Source organism: Scyliorhinus canicula, chromosome 12 (assembly GCF_902713615.1).
Source record: "Scyliorhinus canicula chromosome 12, sScyCan1.1, whole genome shotgun sequence".
Classification (NCBI taxonomy): domain Eukaryota; kingdom Metazoa; phylum Chordata; class Chondrichthyes; order Carcharhiniformes; family Scyliorhinidae; genus Scyliorhinus; species Scyliorhinus canicula.
In genome coordinates this window covers 29,873,178-29,895,855 of record NC_052157.1, presented here as the reverse complement: position 1 = coordinate 29,895,855, position 22,678 = coordinate 29,873,178, and the positions used below count along the sequence as shown (strand labels likewise).

Here is a 22,678-nt window from a genome sequence, read left to right as displayed (position 1 = left end):
CCGAATGATTAGAGCAGTCATTCCCTCAGGTCCCTCTGCCCAGTACTCTATTTCGAATTGTGTCCTTTATTTTATATTGTCTCCATCAAAATGAATCCCCTCGTTTCCTAGGTTACAACAGCGACTGTACTTGGAAAATACTTCATGGCTCTAAAGTGCTTTGGGAAGTCCCGAGGTTGTGAAAGATGCGACATCAATTAAAATCTTCTTTTAATAGCAGCATATAAATACACTTGTGCATTCGGCCCCACTCTAGAAATCTAATCAGATCATTTAGATTGACACTTCAGGGCAATACCGAGGCACTGCTGCATTGTTGGGGACGCTGTCATTTAAAAAAAATATATATTTTAATTCTCCTTTTTCATATTTTCATCCAAATTTACACGCACCAACAAACAATCGACGGCAACAAATACAGTGTCAATCCCCTGGCCAACAATTCCTCCCTCCCACGAACCCCCAAACAATCCTCAACATTTTAAATACAAACATTAAAGAAAAGGATTCAGGAATCCACCATCCACCCATACATAGCAACCAACAACACACACAGTCCAAATCTCACCCCACCCCCCCAAATGTGTGATGCCATCCAATTCTTGAAAGTGCATAATAACCAAAGCCCATGAATTGTAGGACCCTTCCATCCGTCCCCTCAACTCAAACTTCACCTTCTCGAATGTTAAACACTCCAACAGACCCCCCCCCCCCCATCACGCCAGGGCACAGGGTGGAGAAACCCCAATAGGATCCGCCTACCGGCACAGTGCGGCTCCACCCAGCAGCCCGACCTCTGCCCTCTTGTCAGCCCCCCGCTGGTCCTCACGCTCGACGGTGAGCTCTCGCTCTCTCTCTTCCTCGCTGTTGCCTTCCTCTGATTTTTGGACATCTTTCCTGGTTCTTAGTCCTTCATGAATTGCCCCCAGGACCGGGCATTAGAAATTCCCAATAAGGAAAAATAATATACACCTCAAAGGGACTGTCATTTTCAAAGGATGTTTTATTCCAAACACACTTTTTTTTTTTTTTTTCTAAAATTTAGAGTATCCAATTATTTTTTCCAATTTAGGGGCAATTTAGCGTGGCCAATCCACCTACCCTGCACATCTTTGGGTTGTGGGGGCGAAACCCACGCAGGCACGGGGAGAATGTGCAAACTCCACACAGACAGTGACCCAGGGCCGGGATTCGAACCCGGGTCCTCAGCGCCGTAGGCAGCAATGCTAACCACTGTGCCACCGTGCTGCCAATTCCAAACACACTTAACAAAATACCCACAAGCTCAACATCCAATCAAAGTATAGTTTGTACACGTTTCCCCTTTTAATCCCCTCAGTCCACCCTGCAACAAACATTTCCTCAGCAATAGCCATGAAGGGCTTCCACCGTACCTCATTTTCTTGCTCAACAATATGGCACCCCCCCCTTTTTGAATCCGCGTCAACCCTGAGTGGAACACCTGTTACCCCCAACCCTTCCTCAACATCATCTGATTGTTCACCTGGAGATGCGTCTCCTGCAAGAAAATCACCTCTGCTTTCAAACTCTTCAAGTGCGCAACCACTTGGGAAAGTTTAGCCGCAGACATTCCATGTCACGATTCTCACCGGAGGCTTCTGTCACCCTTCGAGACCGCCATCATCACCCTTATGCTCTGCCCCACCATCCCCACGCTGAATTGGACCCACCCAAGATGCCCCCCGCCCCGTCCATGACCAAAGGCATCCTTCATAACTGCCATGTCGCTGTGTTTCCCCCCCCCCAAACACTGGCTAACCACCGCAGCCTCCCCCACGTCACTTCTGCTCACTAACATTCTTTGCTAGTGTGGCGACTCCCACCCCAAGGTGCTCTGCACCAATGCCCTGATATATCCGGATTCGGTTTCCTTCCTGCTCGCAATCCTGCCGCGCCCTGGTCCGCTTCAGAATCTTTTCTTTGTCCTAAAACTTGTGCATATGCAGAATCGCCACCCGTGGCTGCTGCTCCACTCTTGGCCTCTGCCTCAGGGACCTATGGGCCCGATCCACCTCCGGGATCTTGTCCAGCACGGGGTCTCTTCTATCCAACCTGGCCACCACCCTCGCGTCATAGCCCGTTGCACTCGTTCCTTCCCCTCCCCCCGGACGGTCCACAATCCACAGATTCTGCCGCCTGGACCTACTTTCCTGGTCCTCCACCTTCGACCGCAGCGTCTTACACATGATGCCCCAGGATCGCCAACTCTGCCTCCAGTGACGCATTCCAATCACTCTGATCCGACAACACCTTATCCACCTCCTGGATCATCGCCCCCTGAACCTCAAGGCTCTTCTCGTCCTTAATGAAACACATCACCTGCTCCATTGGCAGCTTTCCAGTCGATGGCGACCCTTCACTGTTTGTATAATTGATGCTGTGCCACGAGTCTCCTCCAATTCTTCAGCCAGGGCTCTCACTGTCTTCTGTCAAGTTTGGTAACGCGGAGACATGCCCATCTGCGGGAGAACATTTCCCCCTCCACTCTCCGCACAACCTTTCCCATCGAGTTCCCCAAAGTTTGGGCAAAAGGGGCCAAAACCAACGCCTTCAAGCAGCAGCTGCCCTGTGTGCGACCACTCTCTCCAAGGCTGCCACCGGCTGCATTCTTTTAGATGAACCAAGCAAACTGAGCCTAGTTCATAATAATAATCTTTATTGTTGTCACAAGTAGACTTACATTAACACTGCAATGAAGTTACTGTGAAAATCCCCTCATCGCCACATTCTGGTGCCTGTTCAGGTCCACAGAGGGAGAATTCAGAATGTCCAATTCACCTAAGAAGCACGTCTTTCAGGAGTTGTGGGAAGAAACCGGAGCACCCGATGGAAACCCATGCAAACACGGGGAAAATGTGCAAACACGGGGAAAATGTGCAGACTCTGCACAATGACCCAAGCCGGGAATCGGACCTGGGACCCTGGACTGTGAAGCAACAGTGCTAACCACTGTGCTACCGTGCTGCCCTAGATATCCTAGACATCGGATAGATTTTAAAAAAATAAATTTAGAGTACCCAATTTTTTTTTCCAATTAAGAGGCAATTTAATGTGGCCAATCCACCTAGCCTGCACATCTTTGGGTTGTGGGGGCGAAACCCGCGTAAACACGGGGAGACTGTGCAAACTCCACCCAGACAGTCACCCGAGGCCGGAATTGAACCTGGGACCCTGGAGCTGTGAGGCAGCAGTGCTAACCACTGTGCCACCGTACACACAGACACGGGGAGAATGTGCAAACTCCAAATGGACAGTGACCCGGGGCTGGGATCGAACCCAGGTCCTCAGCGACGTGAGACATCAGTGCTAACCACTGTGCCACCGTGCCGTCAGCACTTGATGGGCTCGAGATGTTCTGACACCGGTTGGAAAAGTTTCCTGTCGTTTGAAGTTACGAAAGGAAATTCTATTCCAAATTTTACTTTGCATCTCCCTGCCCATTAACAAATATTGGTTAATTCAGTTAAGGCTGGATATTATTTGAAAGGAAAACATGCATCCCCACTTCTTTGAACATTAGTCAGGGGTCTGAATTTTCCAGCGGACTCTTCATACAATTTTGCATTTGTTTTGCCTGATAGCTGTTTTCATGCAATGTTAAAATTTAATAGATACTTCCATTCAAATAATCGCTATTTGAACCAAAAAAATGATGTTTTTCTTTTTAAAATTTAGAGTGCCTAATTAATTGTTTCCAATTCAGGGCAATTTAGAGTGGCCAATCCACCTACCTTGGCCATCTTTGGGTTGTGGGGGTGAAACTCACACAGACACGGGGGGAATGTGCAAACTCCACACGGACAGTGACCCGCGGCTGGGGTCGAACCTGGGACCTCAGTGCCATGAGGCACCAAATGCTAACCCACTGCGCCACCGTGCTGCCCTGAAAAAAGTGACCTTTTTTTGCAGCATTGGGAATTTCTCCCCTTTATTTTTTTTACAAACCCTTTCCCAAAGCTGTTGCAGGAATTGGGTCGGCTGACTGGCATTTGGTATCTGCTGCATTCTGCACTGTGAGATTGTCGGTGGGCTGTTGGATGATGGCAGGTATCGCTGTCAAGTTGTTCCTGACCTGGTCATACGCCACCACATGGTTCTCAAACTGTGCTTGGGTGGGGCTTTTGTCAGCAGAGCAGCACTAAAGCTATGTATTCCTTCATCTTATTAACTTGATGCTCTGTCTGAGTCTGAAAGGTACCTGTAGGGGTTTACAGAAAACAGGATGCAACCATTCCAGGTTAAAAGGCAAAGCAGGTTTATGCTACCAATGCAAATAAAACCCCAGCCCAGCATACAAAACTTGGGACTTATCAGAAACTGCCAGTCGGGGTCTGGGGGTCGATATTAAGGCCTTGCTGATGACTCCCTATTGGTTGGGCCTCCATCTACTCAACATGGGAACTCGTATTCTACAAAGCCCATGGGGAGATCAATCACCGTGGTCTTCCTGAGGTTTATAATATCCCTCCCCCCTCAAATCCGTTTCATCCCCTTCACTCCTGCAGCGATGGGACCTCTTCCATCTTTTGGCACTAGGCCTCGAGTCTGTGGCAGGTAGACTTTTTTTTTCTTCTGTGCACCTCCGTTTCTTCAACGAGCGTCTGAGTGTTACGGAAGGGTCTCGACCCCGGTGCTGGCCTCCAGAGGCAAACCAGTCTCCTCAGCCTCCAACTCTGATCCCGAGTCTTCACTCTGGAGGGGAATAACCCTCAGGTCCCCCACGGGCTGAGACCCTGTGCCGGAGATGGCGGCCACTGGTGCTGGGGATGTAGTTTCCATTAGAGTGGGCTCTCTACTCAGGTGGTCCAGGTGCTTTTTCATGGCATTTCCTTGCACCTTTGTAAGAGACAGCTCCTGTCTTCTCCAACACATCCCAGGAGCCATCCCCAAGGTTCCCTACACTTACGGCATTTCCTGTTTCAAATGTTCTCTCGGGCGTTCTGGAGTCGTAATTCCACATTTGGGTCTCCTGCTTGGACTGTGTCTTCCCCATCAAATTGGGAAATAGCAGGCTCAGCCTGATGCGTAGTCATTAATATTCCGCTCGGGCAGCTCCCACCGTGGTGGAGGCGTAGTTTGGTAGTTGAACAGGAAACGAGCCAATCTTGTTCTCATGGAACCTGCTGGCTGTTTCTTCCTTCCATTCTTGAATGCCTGTACCCCCTGCTCGGCCAGACCATTGGATGATGGGTGGTACGATGCCATCCGAATATGCTTGATGCCGTTCAACTTCAAGAAAATCTGGAACTTCCCGTTGGCTAATGCGCTACCTTTATGGATAAGAAGACCTCTGGTGTTTCGTGGGTACAAAATCTTTGCCACAATTTTTCTATTGTTGCTTGAGAGGTTGTGGAGGCCGTGCGATGTACTTCCAAATATTTAGAATGGGTGTCAACCATAAAAAGGAACATTGCTCCTATAGACGGACCAGCAAAGTTTAATTTCACCCATCCCCATCGTCTTCCTGGCCACTCCCATGGGTGTAAAGAGGCCGTAGGTGGAAGCCTCTGGTTCTTCTGGCACAAGGAGCATACCGTTACCAAATCCTCAGTATCTGCATTGAGCCACGGCCAACAAATGTAGCTCCTTGTGAGCATCTTCATCTTGGATGCCCCTGGTTGACCACTGTGTAACTTCATCAGAATTGGACGCACCCTGGGTGGGGACAAATGCTCGGGATCGCCACAGGATAATACCATCTTTTTTTAAAATTTAGAGTTCATTTTCCAATTAAGGGGCAATTTAGTGCGGCCAATCCACCTAGCCTGCACATTTTTGGGTTGTGGGGGCGAAACCCACGCAAACACTGGGAGACTGTGCAATCTCCACAAAGACAGTGACCGAGAGCCGGGATCGAACCTGGGACCTCGGCGCCGTGAGGCTGCAGGGCTAACCCACTGTGCCACCATGCTGCCCTGATAATACCATCTTTAACACTTATTTTGTGTCCCTTTGTGAGGAAGGGCTTCATGTCATCCATGGGGTTTCCTCTGATCTTGCCACTGAGGATCATATGGTATAACCTGGGAAATGTTTTCCATGACACGCTGAAAGATGGCACAAGCCAACAGGATTTGAAAGGCAGGTGTGTAAATTCATACAGGCCGTTATGGGTGTTTATTGTGACACACTTTCTGGATGTTTCATCTCATTTGAGCTGGAGGTAGGCATGGTTCATATCCAGTTTTGTGAAGGCTTGACCACCTGCCAACATCGTGTACAAATCCTTTATACGCGGCATGGGATACCGATCCGGTCATTGAGCCTTTCTTGATGGTAAGTTTGTAATCTCTGCAAAGGCTGACTGACTTGTCAGGCTTGAGGACAGGGACTACTGGTGCAGCCCACTCAGTTGTTGGCTGTATTATCCTGAGACATTCCAACCACTTGATTTCTGTACTTTGTGAGGATTTTTACAAATTTAGATTACCCAATTATTTTTTTCCAATAAGGGGCAATTTTGTGTGGCCAGTTCACCTACCCTGCACATATTTTGGGTTGTGGGGGTGAGACCCATGCAGACACTGGGAGAATGTGCAAATTCCACATGGACAGTGACCTGGGGATGGGATCGAACCTGGGTCCTCGGCGCCGTGAGGCAGCAGTGCAAACCACTGCACCACCGTGCCGCCTCTTTGTGAGGATTATAAGACAGTGCGACTCTGTTCTGAAGTCTTTTGCACTTGTTTATTTAGGATTATGGGAATATAGTGGTTATGATGCTGAACCAGTAACCTAGACGTTGTGAATTCATCATCCCACCATGAAAAATGTAACATTGAATTATATACGTCTGATCATTTGTGGGCTGATAGCAGAAGAAATTACCTTGGCCACAGCTGGGTTGTGGTGGAATCAATTGGTTCCCTTGTGTTTTGCACAGAAGGGTACCTGCATCTTCTACCTGGCCTAGGTTATCCCCGACTCCAGTCCCATGCTGTGGATGTATCATGATGGCCTTCGGGTTACTCGGTTGGGGGGGGGGGGAGAAGGTGGGGGGGTGGGGGGTGTGGGGTGGTGGGGGGGGGGGGGGGTGGTGTGGGGGGGGGGGGGGGGGGGGGGGGGGGGGGGGGTGGGGGTGGTGGGGGGGGGGGGGGGGGGTAGGCTGTAATAATTGTTGCTTTGGTAGTGTCCGCCACAACCTAAATAAAAAGGGGGTAAGAAAATATTTTTTTTTGCCCTTCTCATTTCTCCAGATCCACATTTCTTTGATCAAATTGAACAGTGTCTCCAGTTTATAATTCTTATAGCGGACAGTTGGAATCTGGCTGCTCTTTGCTTCTTGAGTATTGCATGGTTTGCACAATAAATCTTTGCTGACATCCATTTTATGGTTCAATAACTCACTCCAATACTTTCCCACTGTTCTCAGATATCACAATCATGTGTGAAGAGCTTTCCTTCTGCCTTTTTATTGTGTCCCGCCACAGGTAAATTAGGGTTTCTTTTCAGTGCAAGGAACATTATATTGGGCAAGAACAGCCTATTTCTCTGTTTTTAAACAACTCTACCGACTCACCTTTTCCAATGTTTTTCTCAAACCCTTACCACTCCAGAACCCTTGAGCCTGTTGAGCTCTCTGATCGTGTGCTTCATTCACGTTCCTGGTCGACGATTTCTATTAATCCTTTTGTGTGAACATGTTCCACGTAACTTCAGACAAATGCAGCCCATCCAAAGCAGGTGACTTTTCCACTTAGAGGACTACTAACCGTTTAACATTATCCCCTTTATTTTCTATCCTATCCAATATCATTTCTCTAAACCCATTTAAGACTGATATGTCTTTGCCCTCTGTCTGATCCTTACTATTGTTGAACTTTTTAAAAATCCAGTTCTGTTACTTATCCCAGTTCTCTCTGCATGTTTCTCTGTGTAGTCCTCTCCAGTGGGTCCCCCTTGTATCTATTCTTAATAAAAAGGCAATATCTGAAATGATCTTGGGCAAGTTCAGAAAAAGCTTCGTACTACCACTTTATTGCATTTTGTATCTTTTTTAAAATAGCTGTATTTTGTTTTATATAATTATGGAATAATTACAGCACAATTACAGCACAAAACGAGGCATTTTGTCTGTGCATGCTCTCTCAGGTAGCAATTCATCTTTTCCCACTCTAACCTCGTCTCCCTCTCCTCCCACCCTGCAGGTGCTTCCTTTCCAGATGATAATCCAATTCCTTTTAAATGCTCCTATTGAACATGCCTCGACTGCACTCTCCGGCTGTGCATTCCGACTTCTAACCACTCGCTGCATGAAGAGGTTTTTCCAAATGTCTCCATTGCGTCTTATATCTGTACCTCCTGGTTAGCGATCTTTGCACCAATGGGAACAGTGTTTCTCCTCGTCAAATCTGTCTAGTCACCTCATGATTTTGAGTGCTTGTGTCATCACGGGCGGTACGGTAGCACAGTGGTTAGCACTCTGCTTCACAGCGCCAGGGTCTTCCAAGTTTCGATTCCCGGCTTGGTTCACTGTCTGTGCGGAGTCTGCACGTTCTCCCCGTGTCTACATGGGTTTCCTCCTGGTGCTCCGGTTTCCTCCCACAGTCCTGAAAGACGTGCTATTAGATAATTTGGACATTCTGAATTCTCCCTTTGGCAACCCAATAGGCACCGGAATGTGGCGACTGGGGGCTTTTCAGTAACTTCATTGCAGTGTTAATGTAAGCCTACTTGTGGCAATAAAGATTATTATTATGACTATAAATCTCCTCCCAACTGTCTCTCCTCAGTGGAAAGTTGTCCCCTTGGCTCACTGCTCCCTCAGCTCTCCGAAGTGAACATTTAAAAAAATCTTCAACATATAAAACTTCAAGGAATCAGACAACGCAATTGAAATGCAACATTTTCAGTGAGAAAATTTGTTTGGTGGTGATTAATATTTCACATATTTGAAAAAAAAAATTCCTGTGACTGGAATGGGCGTAACAACTTTCTGTGGAGTGTTTAGTTTATGTTGACTATGCAGGCAGAACAATGTCAGGTGACTTGATGCATTTCAGTCGTGAGCCGGATAATGCAGTGCCCTTTGTAAAAGAAAATAAAACTAACAATGCAATGGTGCAACAGGGATGGCAACTTGTGGAAGTGTTTGCCCCTTGCCTGAAATTGCTATTTGATTTATGCATGAATGATGGTGGGCTCTGTGATTAACCTCACGGTTATTTTTGATCGGAAAATCTGGGCCATTATATGTTGCAGCCTGAGTCTGCCTTAATATCAGGAAGGCTTTTGGTGTGAAGGAAGATTTGTTTTGGCAACCAACCCGCAATATTGTGCTGTGTGCAAGATTAGAATTTTGCGATTCCATAGATACCAGGTGCTGAAAGAATTTGTTTGAAATGCTCAACTTACTTGACAGACAGGACAATGGGAATCGTCCACCAGGCCGTTTTATCAGTTTATCATTTAAGGTATTTGCAAAACTGGGTTTTGAACACAAAAGGTCACCAGGAATGAGTGTTAATGACTTGGGCATGCTGCACATACTTTTCCTCACACTCAGCTCAAAAACCCGTTTTCACAGATAAGCCTAAACGTCTTGTGAAGCCGAAACATGAATTTTTGTACCCGGTAGTCTGGTATAGCAGGTTACTGGGTGAACCCTTGTACTGATGAGGTATGCACTAGAACTAATGCAGGTTAACAATTTACATTCTTTATCTCTGAAAACACAGTGACTGACAGCATCTTTCAGGCTGCAAACTGCAGATGAAGTTTAGCATGTGGAATTAAGCAAACGGAAGAGCAAGCACAGCACATTTCTCCAGACGACTGTGCTTAATTTACGGTTCCTGTTTCAAACTAAACATGTTTAAACTCCAGTCGATTTTCAAATTAGTACTTAGTTTAGACTATTTGTAATTGAGGGCTTATGAGACATTGGATTTTCTATATTATTATACATGCATTGCTGCTCTTTGCAATTATTTCTCTATACTTTTATGGCCATGTTGTAATGTTGAAAAATCAAAGAGATGCTGTTTGCAGCTAAATATAGTTATCAAAATAAATAGGTTTCAAAGTCACAGAGCCAAATAACTCCTACGCCTTCAAAGTATATCCAAACTTAGCTTTGCTCACAAGACGCTCATCAGACAATTGTTCTGCCCCTGGGCAAACGTATAATTGATAGCTCCTTGCTCTAATGCTCATTCCACCCCTTTACCCAGATACTTCTGATGGTGCATTGTCCTGATGGCCTTTGTTGTACGGTGTCACCAACCCTTCCTTGCAAAGTACAGAAAGCAGCAGAAATTAGCCCAGGATGCAGTTGCCACAGCAATTGAGCGTCTGCAGTAATGACATGGATAGGTTAACTCAGGTGGCTAGCATGTGATTCAAAATAATGCCAACAACTGGTTTAATTTCCATTCCAACTGAGGCGCAGTAAGGTCCTGCCTCCTCGCCCTGCTTCAGAGAGTGGAAGATGATGGCAAACCGCCTCTTGACAAAAACTACAGAGAAAACAGATCAGGATGAGGCATCAGCGGACAATGAGCCAAGGACCTGCAATCTGACAGAGCAAGTACAGACAAATGAAGGACTGAAATGAATGAACGGTGACAAACTGCATATTCTCATGAAGAAATGTTAAAGCAGACGCTCATGGGAAAAAAAATACATCTCATATCTCTACTCTGCCACTATTTTGATGTTGTTCACCCTTTGCTTTCTGCAACCTATGGAATTTTGCCACTTTGTTGTATGAGATATTATAGGGGAAAGGGGTCATATCACTTTGGCCCCTTCAAGTTGTACCTAGATTCATGAACTGACTGCCAGTGGTAATAAATCTAGTGGAAGCCAACTTTGCAAACATCAGTGCACTACACTTTGATCTGGCTCTTTGTAGAGTAAAAATGTTACCATGCATGCTCATATTGTCTTGACAAGTCCATCTTATTTTGAGCAACCCTTTAACAAATCATTTATAATCCTCCATTTGATGAATAACATAATCCTCTATCACTTGGTGACTCAAAGGATAGTTATATTCCAGTGAGAAGGAATTCCCACACTCTGTGAGAAGCTCCAGTTGGCAGCTTATTTTGATGTGAAAGGGTACATTTTTCTGACTATTTTCTATAGGTTGGGTTTTACGTTATTAGAATCTTCCCCAGTGACAGTGCAAAGATATGGGGTTGAAAAAAATTGAAAGAATGTGATAGGCTTATGTTACAGGCAGCTTTGACACATGAAATAGGAGCAGACGTAGGCCATTCAGCCCCTTTGGCCCACTCTGCCATTAAGGATCATGGCTGACCTGATTATCTGTGGTCACCATGGAGAAGGACAATGTAGGTATAGAAATCAGGGAGGTGGACTGTGATGTACCTGAGCAAATTAACATTGAGAGGGAGGAGGGATTACAATTCTAAAGGGCTTTAAAGTGGATAAAGCCTCTGGCCCAGAGGAGATGTAACCTGGGAGGCAAGGGAGGAGATAGCAAAGACTCTTGACAATTTTCAAATCTTCTCTGGTTGCAGGAGAGGTGCTAGTGGACTGAAGAATAGCATGGTAGCACAGTGGTTAGCACAATTGCTTCACAGCTCCAGAGTCCCAGGTTCAATTCTCGGCTTGGGTCACTGTCTTTGTGAAGTCTGCATGTTCTCCAGGTGTCTGCGTGGGTTTCCTCCAGGTGCTCCGGTTTCCTCCCACAGTCCAAAGATGTGCAGGTTAGGTGGATTGGACAGGCTAAATTGCCCTTAGTGCCAAAGAAGTTGGGTGGGGTTACTGGGTTACAGGGATAGAGTAGAGGTGTGGGCTTAAGTAGGGTGTTCTTTCCAAATGCCGGTGCAGACATGATGGGCCAAATGGCCTCCTTCTGCACTGTAAATTCTATGATTCTAAGATAATGTGGTACCATTGTTCCAGAAGGGAAGTAGGGGAAAAAATTATAGGCCAGTGAGTCTAACTTCCGTGGTAGGGAAACTCTTGGAAAAGTTCTGAGGGGATTGGTCGGCACGGTGGGGCCATGGTTAGCATTGCTGCCTATGCCGCTGAGGACCCGGGTTTGATCCTAGCCCAGGGTCACTGTCCCTGTGGGGTTTGCATATTCTCCTCGTGTCTGCGTGGGTCTCACCCCACAGCCCAAAGATATACAGGTTAGGTGGATTGGCCACACTAAGTTGCCCCTTAATGGAAAAAAGATAATTGGTTGCTCTAAATTTATATAAAAAAAGAAAAATTATGAGGGACAAAATTAATCTCCAGTTGGGGATGTAAGGATTAATGAAAGATAATGAATGGCTTTGTCAAAGGGCGATCATGCCTCATAAATATGATTGAATGTTTTGAGGATGTGACTCGGTATAGAGGGTAGTGTAGTTGATATAGTCTACATGGACATCAGTAAGGGTTTTGACAATTCTCACATGGGAGACTGGTCAAGAAGGTAAGAGACAGGGCTGGTTTAGCACACAGGGCTAAATCGCTGGCTTTGAAAGCAGACCAAGGCAGGCCAGCAGCACGGTTCAAATCCCGTACCAGCCTCCCTGAACAGGTGCCAGAATGTGGCGACTAGGGGCGTTTTCACAGTAACTTCATTGAAGCCTACTCGTGACAATAAGCGATTTTCATTTCAAGAAGGTAAGAGACCATGGGATCCAGGACTGTTTGACAAATTGGATTGTGGTAGAGGGTGATTGATGGTCAAACATTGTTTTTGTGACTGGAAGTTTGTGTCCAGTGGTGTTCTGCCGGGATCAGTGCTGGGACCCTTGCTGTTTGCCGTGTATATTAATGATCAAGACATGAATGGCAGGGTAGCATGGTGGTTAGCATAAATGCTTCACAGCTCCACGGTCCCAGGTTCGATTCCCGGCTGGGTCACTGTCTGTGTGGAGTCTGCACGTCCTCCCCCTGTGTGCGTGGGTTTCCTCCGGGTGCTCCGGTTTCCTCCCACAGTCCAAAGATGTGCGGGTTAGGTGGATTGGCCATGCTAAATTGCCCGTAGTGTCCTAATAAAAGTAAGGTTAAGGGGGGGGTTGTTGGGTTACGGGTATAGGGTGGATACGTGGGTTTGAGTAGGGTGATCATGGCTCAGCACAACATTGAGAGCCGAAGGACCTGTTCTGTGCTGTACTGTTCTATGTTCTATGTTCTATGTATGGTCAATACATTCACAGATGACACAAAAATTTGTAGCGAGGAGAAAAGCCTTAGATTACAGGACGGTATAGACCGGCTGTTTAGATGGGCAGAACAGTGGCAAATGGAATTTAACCCTAAAAAGTGTGAGGTAATGCAATTTGGGAGGATTACGAAGGCAAGGGCATATCCAATGAATGGCAAGACCCTAGGAAGGTGTGCATGTCCATAGTTCCCTGATGACAGCAAGAGAGGTGGATGAAGAAGGCAAATGGGATACGTGCCTTTATGAGCTGAGGCATGGAATCTAAAATCAGGGAGGTTATGATAGAGTTGTATAAAATGCTAGTTAGGCCGAAGCTGGAGTACTGTGTACAGCTCTGGTCGCCACATTATAGGAAGGAAGTGATTGCACTAGAGAGGGTACAGAGGAGATTCACCAGGATGTTGCCTGGGCTGGAGTGTTGCAGCTATAAAGACAGACAATACAGGCTGGGGTTGTTTTCCTTGGAGCAGAGAAAGCTGAGGACCTGATTGTGGTGCATAAAATTATGAGGGGCATGGATAGGAAGTAACTTTTCCCTTTAGCGGAGGGGTCAGTAACCAGGGGGCATAGATTTACGGGAAGGGGCAGAAGATAAAAGGATTGAAGTAAAAGGTTTTTCACCCAGAGGGTGGTTGGAATTTGGAACTCGCTGCTTGAAAGGGTGGTAAAGGTGGAAACCCTCACAACATTTAAGTAGTATGTAGATGAGCACTTGAAGTGCCATAGTATACAAGGCTACGGACAAAGTGCAGGAAAGTGGCATTTAGAGTAGATAGGTGCTTGAGGGCCGCCGTGGTCCCGATGAGCCCCAAGGGCCTCTTTCCATGCTGTAAAAACTCTCTGACTTTATCAGAACCTATTCACCCAGAATGTGCTGGGTGTCTGGAATGCACTGCCTGGATTAGTGGTTAAAGCAAAAACCCTCAACCCATTTGGAAGTACGTAGATCTGCAACTGAAGTGGGGCCTCACGGTAGCATGGTGGTTAGCATCAATGCTTCACAGCTCCAGGGTCCCAGGTTCGATTCCCGGCTGGGTCACTGTCTGTGTGGAGTCTGCACGTCCTCCCCGTGTGTGCGTGGGTTTCCTCCGGGTGCTCCGGTTTCCTCCCACAGTCCAAAGATGTGTGGGTTAGGTGGATTGGCCATGCTAAATTGCCCGTAGTGTCAGGGTAATGGGGGGTTTGTTGGGTTATGGGTATACGGTTACGTGGGTTTAAGTAGGGTGATCATTGCTCGGCACAACATCGAGGGCCGAAGGGCCTGTTCTGTGCTGTACTGTTCTATGTTCTATGAAGTGCTGTAATCTGTGAGGCAACAGACAGGGTGCTTGGAAGTGGGATTAGAATAGGTGGCTATGTTTTTTTTTCAGGGGGCGCAGACACAGGAGGCAAAATGGCACCTTTCTGTGCTGTAACATTTCTATGGTTCTATGTAAACTAATGATTTTTACCATCAAAACAACCCTTTGATTATTGGTGTTAAGAATCCTTCTGATGTTAACTGCGAGAGTGTCTCGAAATCCCAAAAGAATATTTGAAATACTGGTTCTAAATGGTGTCTTTGGAATGTGAGGGACCATGTACAACCCAGTGAGGAACCAGTCCAGCCGTTGTGGAAACAATTAATAAAGAATATTTCTTGGGTATCGTGGTGGCGCAGTGGTTAGCACTGCAGGCTCATGGCACCAAGGTCCCAGGTTCGATCCCGGCTCTGGGTCACTGTCCGTGTGGAGTTTGCACATTCTCCCCGTGTTTGCATGGGTTTCGCCCCCACAACCCAAAGATGTGCAGGGTAGGTGGATTGAACATGCTAAATTGGCCCTTAATTGGAAAAAACGAATTGGGTACTCTAAATTTTTATTTAAAAAAATAAAGAATATTTATTAAAGTAAAAGAAAAGAAAAAGCATGACAGAAGACTAATATACACCATGACATTTAAGTATATGAATAACTAAATGCACTGTGTTATTTGACGCTCCTGAACTCATTGAGACTCCCTTTACCCAAGTAACATCCAATATTAGTAACTCTATGGGTCAAATCCAATTAATAGTTATTATACAATACCGCTTAGATAACAATGTCTGGGAAACCGTCTCTTCCTGGTTCAGCAAAGGCACAAAACTGCACCTTTTAGAGAATATTTGCAATCTGCTGCGCGCTCTAAATGTTAAATGGCACAAGCTCCTGTGGCTCGGGTCACAGATGGAACTGACCTGTCTGACTGTTGGATGGAGAACTAATCTCGTCCCCAATGAGGGTGCTAGCAAATATATTGTTCAGTCTCTTTGATATTTCCCTCTGTGGATTCTGCTGTCCACCTCTCTCAAATTCCTTGGCGGTAGAAGTTATCATTTGTATAGCCCCACTGATCTCTGGTAAGCAATATTTCTGATGTGACCATTTGCTCCTCAATGTCTCTGGACTCCTGCTAATCTTGTTACTGGGAAAATCATATCTCATTATTCCTCTAGATGCCTGCTAGCCCTGTTGCTTGCCTGTTATTTTCACTTAATAATTTATGTCTCTAATGAAGATGACAGCCGCTTACTGGACTCTCTGGTTCCACCAAGAAAGCCCAAGGTGCTTTCAGAGCATCTTTCATCTGGGAAATCTATGTGAATAATTGAAACCTTCCTGGTTTACAGTCCAACTTCAAAGCCCATTTTAAGATGCCTTGGGACATACACACTATGAAGAGGTGCAGAGAGGGGGTGTCATCCACTATTTAGGAGAACGATATCACAACTGGTTCGGTGCATTCATTGGGTGAAACCGAATATTCCCGCGACCCCACCAAAAACCAAGGGAAGAGCAGGATAATGTCATAAAAGCATGGCATGGCAGGACAGTGAACACGCAGCCAGATCGGGTGCATATCAACACACAACCCCTTAAGCTCTGGCAGCACCACAGGCACCAACAAGCCAGCATAACCATCTCTTTTGGATATCAGACACAATTCTAAGTGGGGGGGGGGGGGGGTACGTGCTCATCTAACTGCCTCCAGAGCAGAACCAGTATCAATCATATAGTTAAAAAATAATGAGGAGAGAACGAGACGAGCTGTAGTCAAACCCAGGGTCTCCCATAGAAGATGAAGTGAGACAAGGCCAGGTGCTGGATGCTCCGCCCTGCTGCGCCACTTCTCTGCCTCAACCCGCCACCGGGATTCTCCTTTACGCTGCCGGTCAATGGGATTTCCCATTGTGGGGCAGCCCCACGGCGCCGGGAACCACTCCAGCCCTAATCAGGAAGGGATCCCGATCCTGAGGGAGAATAACCATCTCGATTGGGCATTCTGGGAGGTGGGGCCTGTTCCCTTTCTACACCTTTGCTCAATCTACCAATAGCTACTCCCTCGTCCACCAGGCCAGACCAAAACCAAGAGCAGCACCACGCTCACCCAGACGAGAGAAGAAATAAAAGATCCCCAGGAAGGAGACACCCCAAACCAATTCACAGAACCACCACCATGCAAAGGATCCCCAGGGCCATCCTCAGTCACCCCCTCCATCCTTAACCAAAGTACCGATTCCACCTCAGCCTGGTTAGTAACAGACCAGACAATTTATCAGCTCCAGTAGTACCCAAAACAATTAAAGAGGTAGACCCTTGAAGGAGGAAAAACAACTTGACCCGAAGGAAAAGTCAGGCAGAACCAGTCTGTGCGCATTCAGGACTCTGACCTTCCTGTTGCTTGCCATTTTAACACAAGACCATGCTCCCATGCCCATATGTCTGTCCTTGGCCTGCTGCAATGTTCCACTGAAGCTCAACGCAAACTGGAGGAACAACATCTCATCTTCATGTTAGGCACGCTACAGCCTTCCGGTCTCAACATCTAATTTAACAACTTGAGATGATTAGCTCTACCCACCTCGACCCTTTTGCATTCCATTTCATTTTAACTGTCTTTTACCTTTTATTTCTTTCTTGTGTTTCTATATATATATATACATATATCCCCCCACCCCACTCTTTGCCCCTATCTTATCCCCCTTTCCTTTCCTTTTCTCTCCTTTACTTCCCCTTCCCCCTGCTTTTTTTCATTATACCCCTCTTCCACTCATGCCCCCCCCCCCCCCCCCATCTACATCTGTCACAGCTTACCCTCTGATGTTAATTTCTCTGCCGTTTGGCAATTCACATCTTTTATTCTCTCTGGGGACTGCCATTAGCAGTCTTTTCCCTTTGTTTCTGTGGTTAAGACTCATCTTTCATTCCCTCACCCTACAGTATAAATATCTCCCACTTTCTATGCCTTTTAGCTTTGCCAAAGAGTCATCTGGACTCGATGCGATAGCTCTATTCTCTCCTTACAGATGCTGCCAGACCTGCTGAGATTTTGCAGCATTTTCCTTTTGGTTTCAGAACCCAGTCCTTCCCAGTGTCACAAAAAGTCTGTCCAGGCCAGTGAAGGGTAAACGCATGGATTCTTCAGTTCAAACCAAAAAAAGAACAAGAAAAAAAAACACCAAAACGGATTAGCTGTAATTGGGGTCTATCCTCCATCATGGTGACAACGAACTAACCCTACCAATCCCAACCTCCCACTTCATTTTCCCGCTAATGTGACGGGGGTGATAATGAAGATCCTGCTTTTCTCAATCACAAAGATTAGAAGACACTCTAGCAGTGCTTCTCAAAGTGTGGTACGCGTACCGGTGCCGGTACACGAGCCATCGTCTGCCGGTACGTGGAGTGTTTCCAGAAAAGAAAGAGACAGTAATCCTGGATTGGCTTGTTTCACTCACCGGTCCCTGGCACATTGAAAAATAAACTGCCGGTCCGCCACATCAGATAGTTTGAGAAGCACTGTTCTAAAGCATGATTACTGTTGACAATTAACACTGCACAAATCACATTTGCTGTGTACGACTAAACATAAACTTGCTAAATCAAGATAACCAGCGGTACAGGCCATCACACCCATGATACATACTCCCCTGTAGGAAAAAAGACAGCATCAAGCAAACAACAATATGATCAACAGGGAGCAATGTCCAGGGAAGTCCCCAGGATGAAGATATCTTCCCAGACACACAAAGAAAGCAAAAGCCAAGGATAAAACAGGATCAACGAGCTGTCTTCTGGATCTTTCTCGTGCGTCTCCAACACCTCCATAAAGGTACCCCGCGGTTCTTGGAAGTGAGCTCTGACGGCCTGCAGCTCCGTGCCGAGACCTTCAGCCAGGACAACATCTCCGCTGGGAGCCATCATCCGATGCACACAGCACCACCAAGGCAGGAACCCGCTCAATAGCAACTGCGCCACTCAAAAGCAGGACCCCCCCCCCCAGAGCATTGCGGCCGCCACAAGAATTTTAGCATACTATCTTGGCTCTAACCCGCTAGAACACTGACTAAACACTTCTCGAGAGATATCAGAAACCATGCATCCCAAGAAAAGACAAATACAAAATGTGCAACAGGATGAAAAGACGGATTCAAAGATGCGCAGAATCAGAGCTTGTGAAAACGCAGGTCACTTAAAAAAAGTTAAATACATTCCAAAATCCTTTGTGTTGGAATGTAATTAATACTCAATACTTATTTGTAACGATATTCCAGATTTGTGTCTGATGTAAAATGGACTATGTTGCAATCCGATCAGTCGGAATTGACTAACTGCCAATATTATTACTTCCACAAGTGGCAAATGGTTCAAACGCTCTGAAAACCGTTCTCCCTTCATTTTTAATGAGTTAATTTTAGATCTCCCTAATGGCTCCCTGCCAATATTTGTAGTGCAAATTTACTTTGTGGCCATGATGTAGATGTCAGATGTTTTGTTCAGGTCACGTATGAAAATATGCAACATGACCAAAAGGAGTCTTGCAACACAATAAAAGGAAAGTTTTACAGGGTCGAGAGTCAAGTGTACTTGGATTGAAAGTAGCTATTGTATTGCAGTGGATATTGTTTCTGTGAAGATTAAAGCTGGTGCATTACTCATCCATTTTGTTCAAGTTTCCTTTACAAGTCGAAGGAAGTGATTGCATTCATTTCTAATGGATTTGGCAGAACACCTTGTTTTAGTTGCCATTTCTCTTGCAATTTGTTTGAACTTACCGATTAGTCACTCTAAAATAGGATACAGTATTTTTTTGTTCTTGGTCAGAGGGGGCCAAACCTTCACAAGAAAATTGATTGAAAATGCAACATTTTTCACCAACCAGTCTATGACGAGCCTGATGTGAATCATTTTTGTATTTCATGCTGGCTGTTTTAATCATCGCCTACACAGTTTCTAACAACATCGTTATTGGAAAGGAGCATTTGAGTTTTCACCATGCTCAAAGGCCCAAAATGTTTTACTACATAAACATACTGTCATCTTATTGTTTGAGATCTTGGCATATTCACAATATTTTAGACATGGATCATTTCCCACCTGCCTGTCTCCCTTTATTTTGTTGAGGAAGTGGTGGTTCTTAACTTGGTTTTTCTTTGTAATCCCTCATGGAAGTTTGCATGACTTCATTTCAGGTGCTCCACCTTAATCCCTGCAACTCCTCCTTACCGTCCATGGAACACCCTGGGACAATTTTTCACATTAAATAATAATAATCGCTTCTTGTCACAAGTAGGCTTCAATGAAGTTACTGTGAAAAGCCCCTAGTCGCCACATTCCGGCACCTGTTCGGGGAGGCTGGTACGGGAATTGAACCCGCGCTGCTGGCCTTGTTCTGCATTACAAGCCAGCTGTGCTAAACCAGCCCCTTAAAGCATAATATAAATGGAAGTTGTTGTTTTTTTGGTACAATTGTTAATTAATCGTCAGGCACACAATATAGTGCAGTGCAATGATTTAGGATGCACTACCTGATTTTAGATACTGGAAATTAGTTTGTGTTTACCTGGCGGAGAAATATTTGCATACTTGCAGGAAAAGTAAGGATTTCCACAGTTTTAATAGTTCAGGCCTGCTAGGGTAACGTTATTTTTGGTTAGTGGCGCAGATAGTAGTATAATGGCTGGGTTGCATAACAAACAAGTGAACATTGTCAAAATACTTAAGCAGGAAACCCCTACACTAGAGGTTAACTATACAAATACATTATAACCTGAATTTTGTGGCAGGAATTATGGTGAGGCTTTCAGTACCCACTGTTATAAGGTAAATAGGAGAGCAAAAACTGGTGCTGCCCATGCAGTAAAACACCAAATTCAGGAAGTGCTGTCTGATTTGCCCTGCTCCTCCACAAACTGGTAGCTGGCTGAGAGACTCGACATCGAAACACATGTCAGACAAGTTATCCACTTAAGTGTGCCAGAAAGGTTAGGCTTGTACATTAAAGTGTGTATGAATTTTTGGCAGCGTGTTAAGTCTTGAACGGCCTCTCTGGCACTGGACATGTGGAATCTCACCCTTTCAAATTTCAGTTGTTGGAAATTTAAGGAAAACATTATAATTTATTGTCCTACTTTTTCTTTCTGTCTCTTTGATATCTTTCAATCCCATCTTTCTATCCCTCTCTTCATTTTGCTTTCTTTACATATTTGTATTGAATTAGATATTCTAACCTTGGGCGGCGCGGTGGTGCAGTGGTTAGCACTGCTGCCTCAGGGCGCTGAGGACCTGGGGTCGGCCTCGGCCCCGGGTCACTGTCTGTGTGGAGTTTGCACATTCTCCCCGTGTCTGTGTGGGTCTCATTCTCATAACCTAAAGCTGTGCAGGTTGGGTGGATTGGCCAGGCTAAATCTGGCCCATCGTGTCTGCACGGACCCTCTGAAAGAGCACTCTACCCAAGTCCACTCCCCCACCCAACCCCGTAATCCTGCGTGTTGATCATGGCCAAACCACCTAACCTGCATATCTTTGGAGCATCTGGAGGAAACCCACAAAGACACGGGGAGAACTTGCAAACTCCACAGAGTGACCGAAGGCAGAAATTGAATCTGAGTCCTTGGCACGGTTAGGCAGCAGTGCTAACCACTGTGCCACCCATACAGTTGTGTGATGCTTTGTGAATCAAAATGCATACATTGCTCACTCCATCCCACCTGAAAATGAAAAATGAAAATCGCTTATTGTCACGAGTAGGCTTCAATGACGTTACTGTGAAAAGTCCCTAGTCGCCACATTCCGGAAGCAATGCTATCATCTGGAAAGGAAAAAATCTGGATTGAAAAATCATCAGGCCAATATAGGAAACTAAAATTCCACTTTAAAAAAAAAAAGGGGCGGCATGTGGCGCAGTGGTTAGCACTGTGACTGCGGCGCTGAGGACCCGGGTTCGATCCCAGCTCTGGGTCACTGACCGTGTGGACTTTGCACATTCTCCTCATGTCTGCGTGAGTTTCACCCCCACAACCCAAAGATTTGCAGAATAGGTGGACTGGTCACACTAAATTGTCCCTTAATTGGAAAAAAAAGAATTGGACATTTTAATTTTTTTTGTTTTTGTTTTTGTTTTATAAATTTAGAGTACCCAATTTTTTTTTTCCCAATTAAGGGGCAATTTAGCGTGGCCAATCCACCTAACCTGCATATCGTTGGGTTGTGGGGGTGAAACCCACACAGACAGAGGGGAATGTGCAAACTCCACACGGACAGTGACCTGGGGCCGGGATCAAACCCTGTTCCTCAGCGCTGTGAGGCAGAAGTGCTAACCACTGCGCCACCGTGCCAGACCTAATAAGGGGCAATTTAGTGTGGCCAATCCATCTACCCTGCACATCTTTGGGTTGTGGGGGGTGAGACCCACCCACTCCACATGAAGAGTGATCCGGGTCCGGGATCGAACCTGGGTCCTCGACACCATGAAGCAGTAGTGCTAACTAATGTGCCGCCCCGTCAATTCTACTTTGACCCGGCTGCACGGTGGCCTAGTGGTTAGCACAGCTGCCTCACGGCACTGAGGTCCCAGGTTCGATCCCGGCTCTGGGTCACTGTCCGTGTGGAGTTTGCACATTCTCCCCGTGTCTGCGTGGGTTTCACTCCCACAACCCAAAGATGTGCAGAGTAGGTAGATTGGCCACTCTAAATTGCCCCTAAATTGGAAAAAATAATTGGATACTCTAAATTTATTAAAAAAAACATTTTTAAATTCTACTTTGACCCCCTTAGATGACTGAAGCAAGTGTAAACTCTGGAGTTTATCATTCACTGCATCTAATAGTGTACAGAGAGGTCTTGGGGCATGGTGGGCAGTGTCTCTACCTCTCTGTCAGAAACCCTGAAAAAGTCCCACGTATGGATTGGGTGGTCATAGATGTAGAAGTTACATCCGTAATATAGCTAAAACAGATTGGAATTATTTACAGACTAATAAGCAATGGGTGCAATCTTCCCAAAAAGGGAACAAAGAAGTCCCCGAGCAAGTGTGTTTAGCTCGCAGTGCCGAGAAACGCGTGGCTATTCAACGCTACTCATGTTGAATAAGAGGCCTGAATGGGGAGCGCGCGGCTGAGGCAACTCATTGCCTGTATTTTAGAACGGGGAGCTCTGCTCGCACAAAATTGCCCTTTGTAGCGAGAGATCTCCGAGGCCCACAAATAAAATCACTGAC

The 22,678-nt window shown here is 46.0% G+C and overlaps 1 protein-coding gene across 5 annotated transcripts in view; it reads left to right on the top strand.

Annotated features, from left to right (window-relative positions):
* Positions 1–22,678, top strand: part of cgnl1 (cingulin-like 1) — a 174,069-nt gene that overhangs the window by 4,773 nt on the left and 146,618 nt on the right. Inside the window, exons 2-3 of one of the 5 annotated variants that reach the window (XM_038813299.1) lie at positions 7,394–7,451; positions 7,578–7,704. The exons of 3 other annotated variants lie outside the window; for them this stretch is intronic. In XM_038813299.1, the coding sequence (XP_038669227.1) occupies positions 7,662–7,704 (43 nt within the window). In that variant the 5' untranslated portion in view covers positions 7,394–7,451; positions 7,578–7,661. The remainder of the gene's footprint in view (positions 1–7,393; positions 7,452–7,577; positions 7,705–22,678) is intronic. One more of the 5 variants, XM_038813298.1, reaches the window with a different exon arrangement.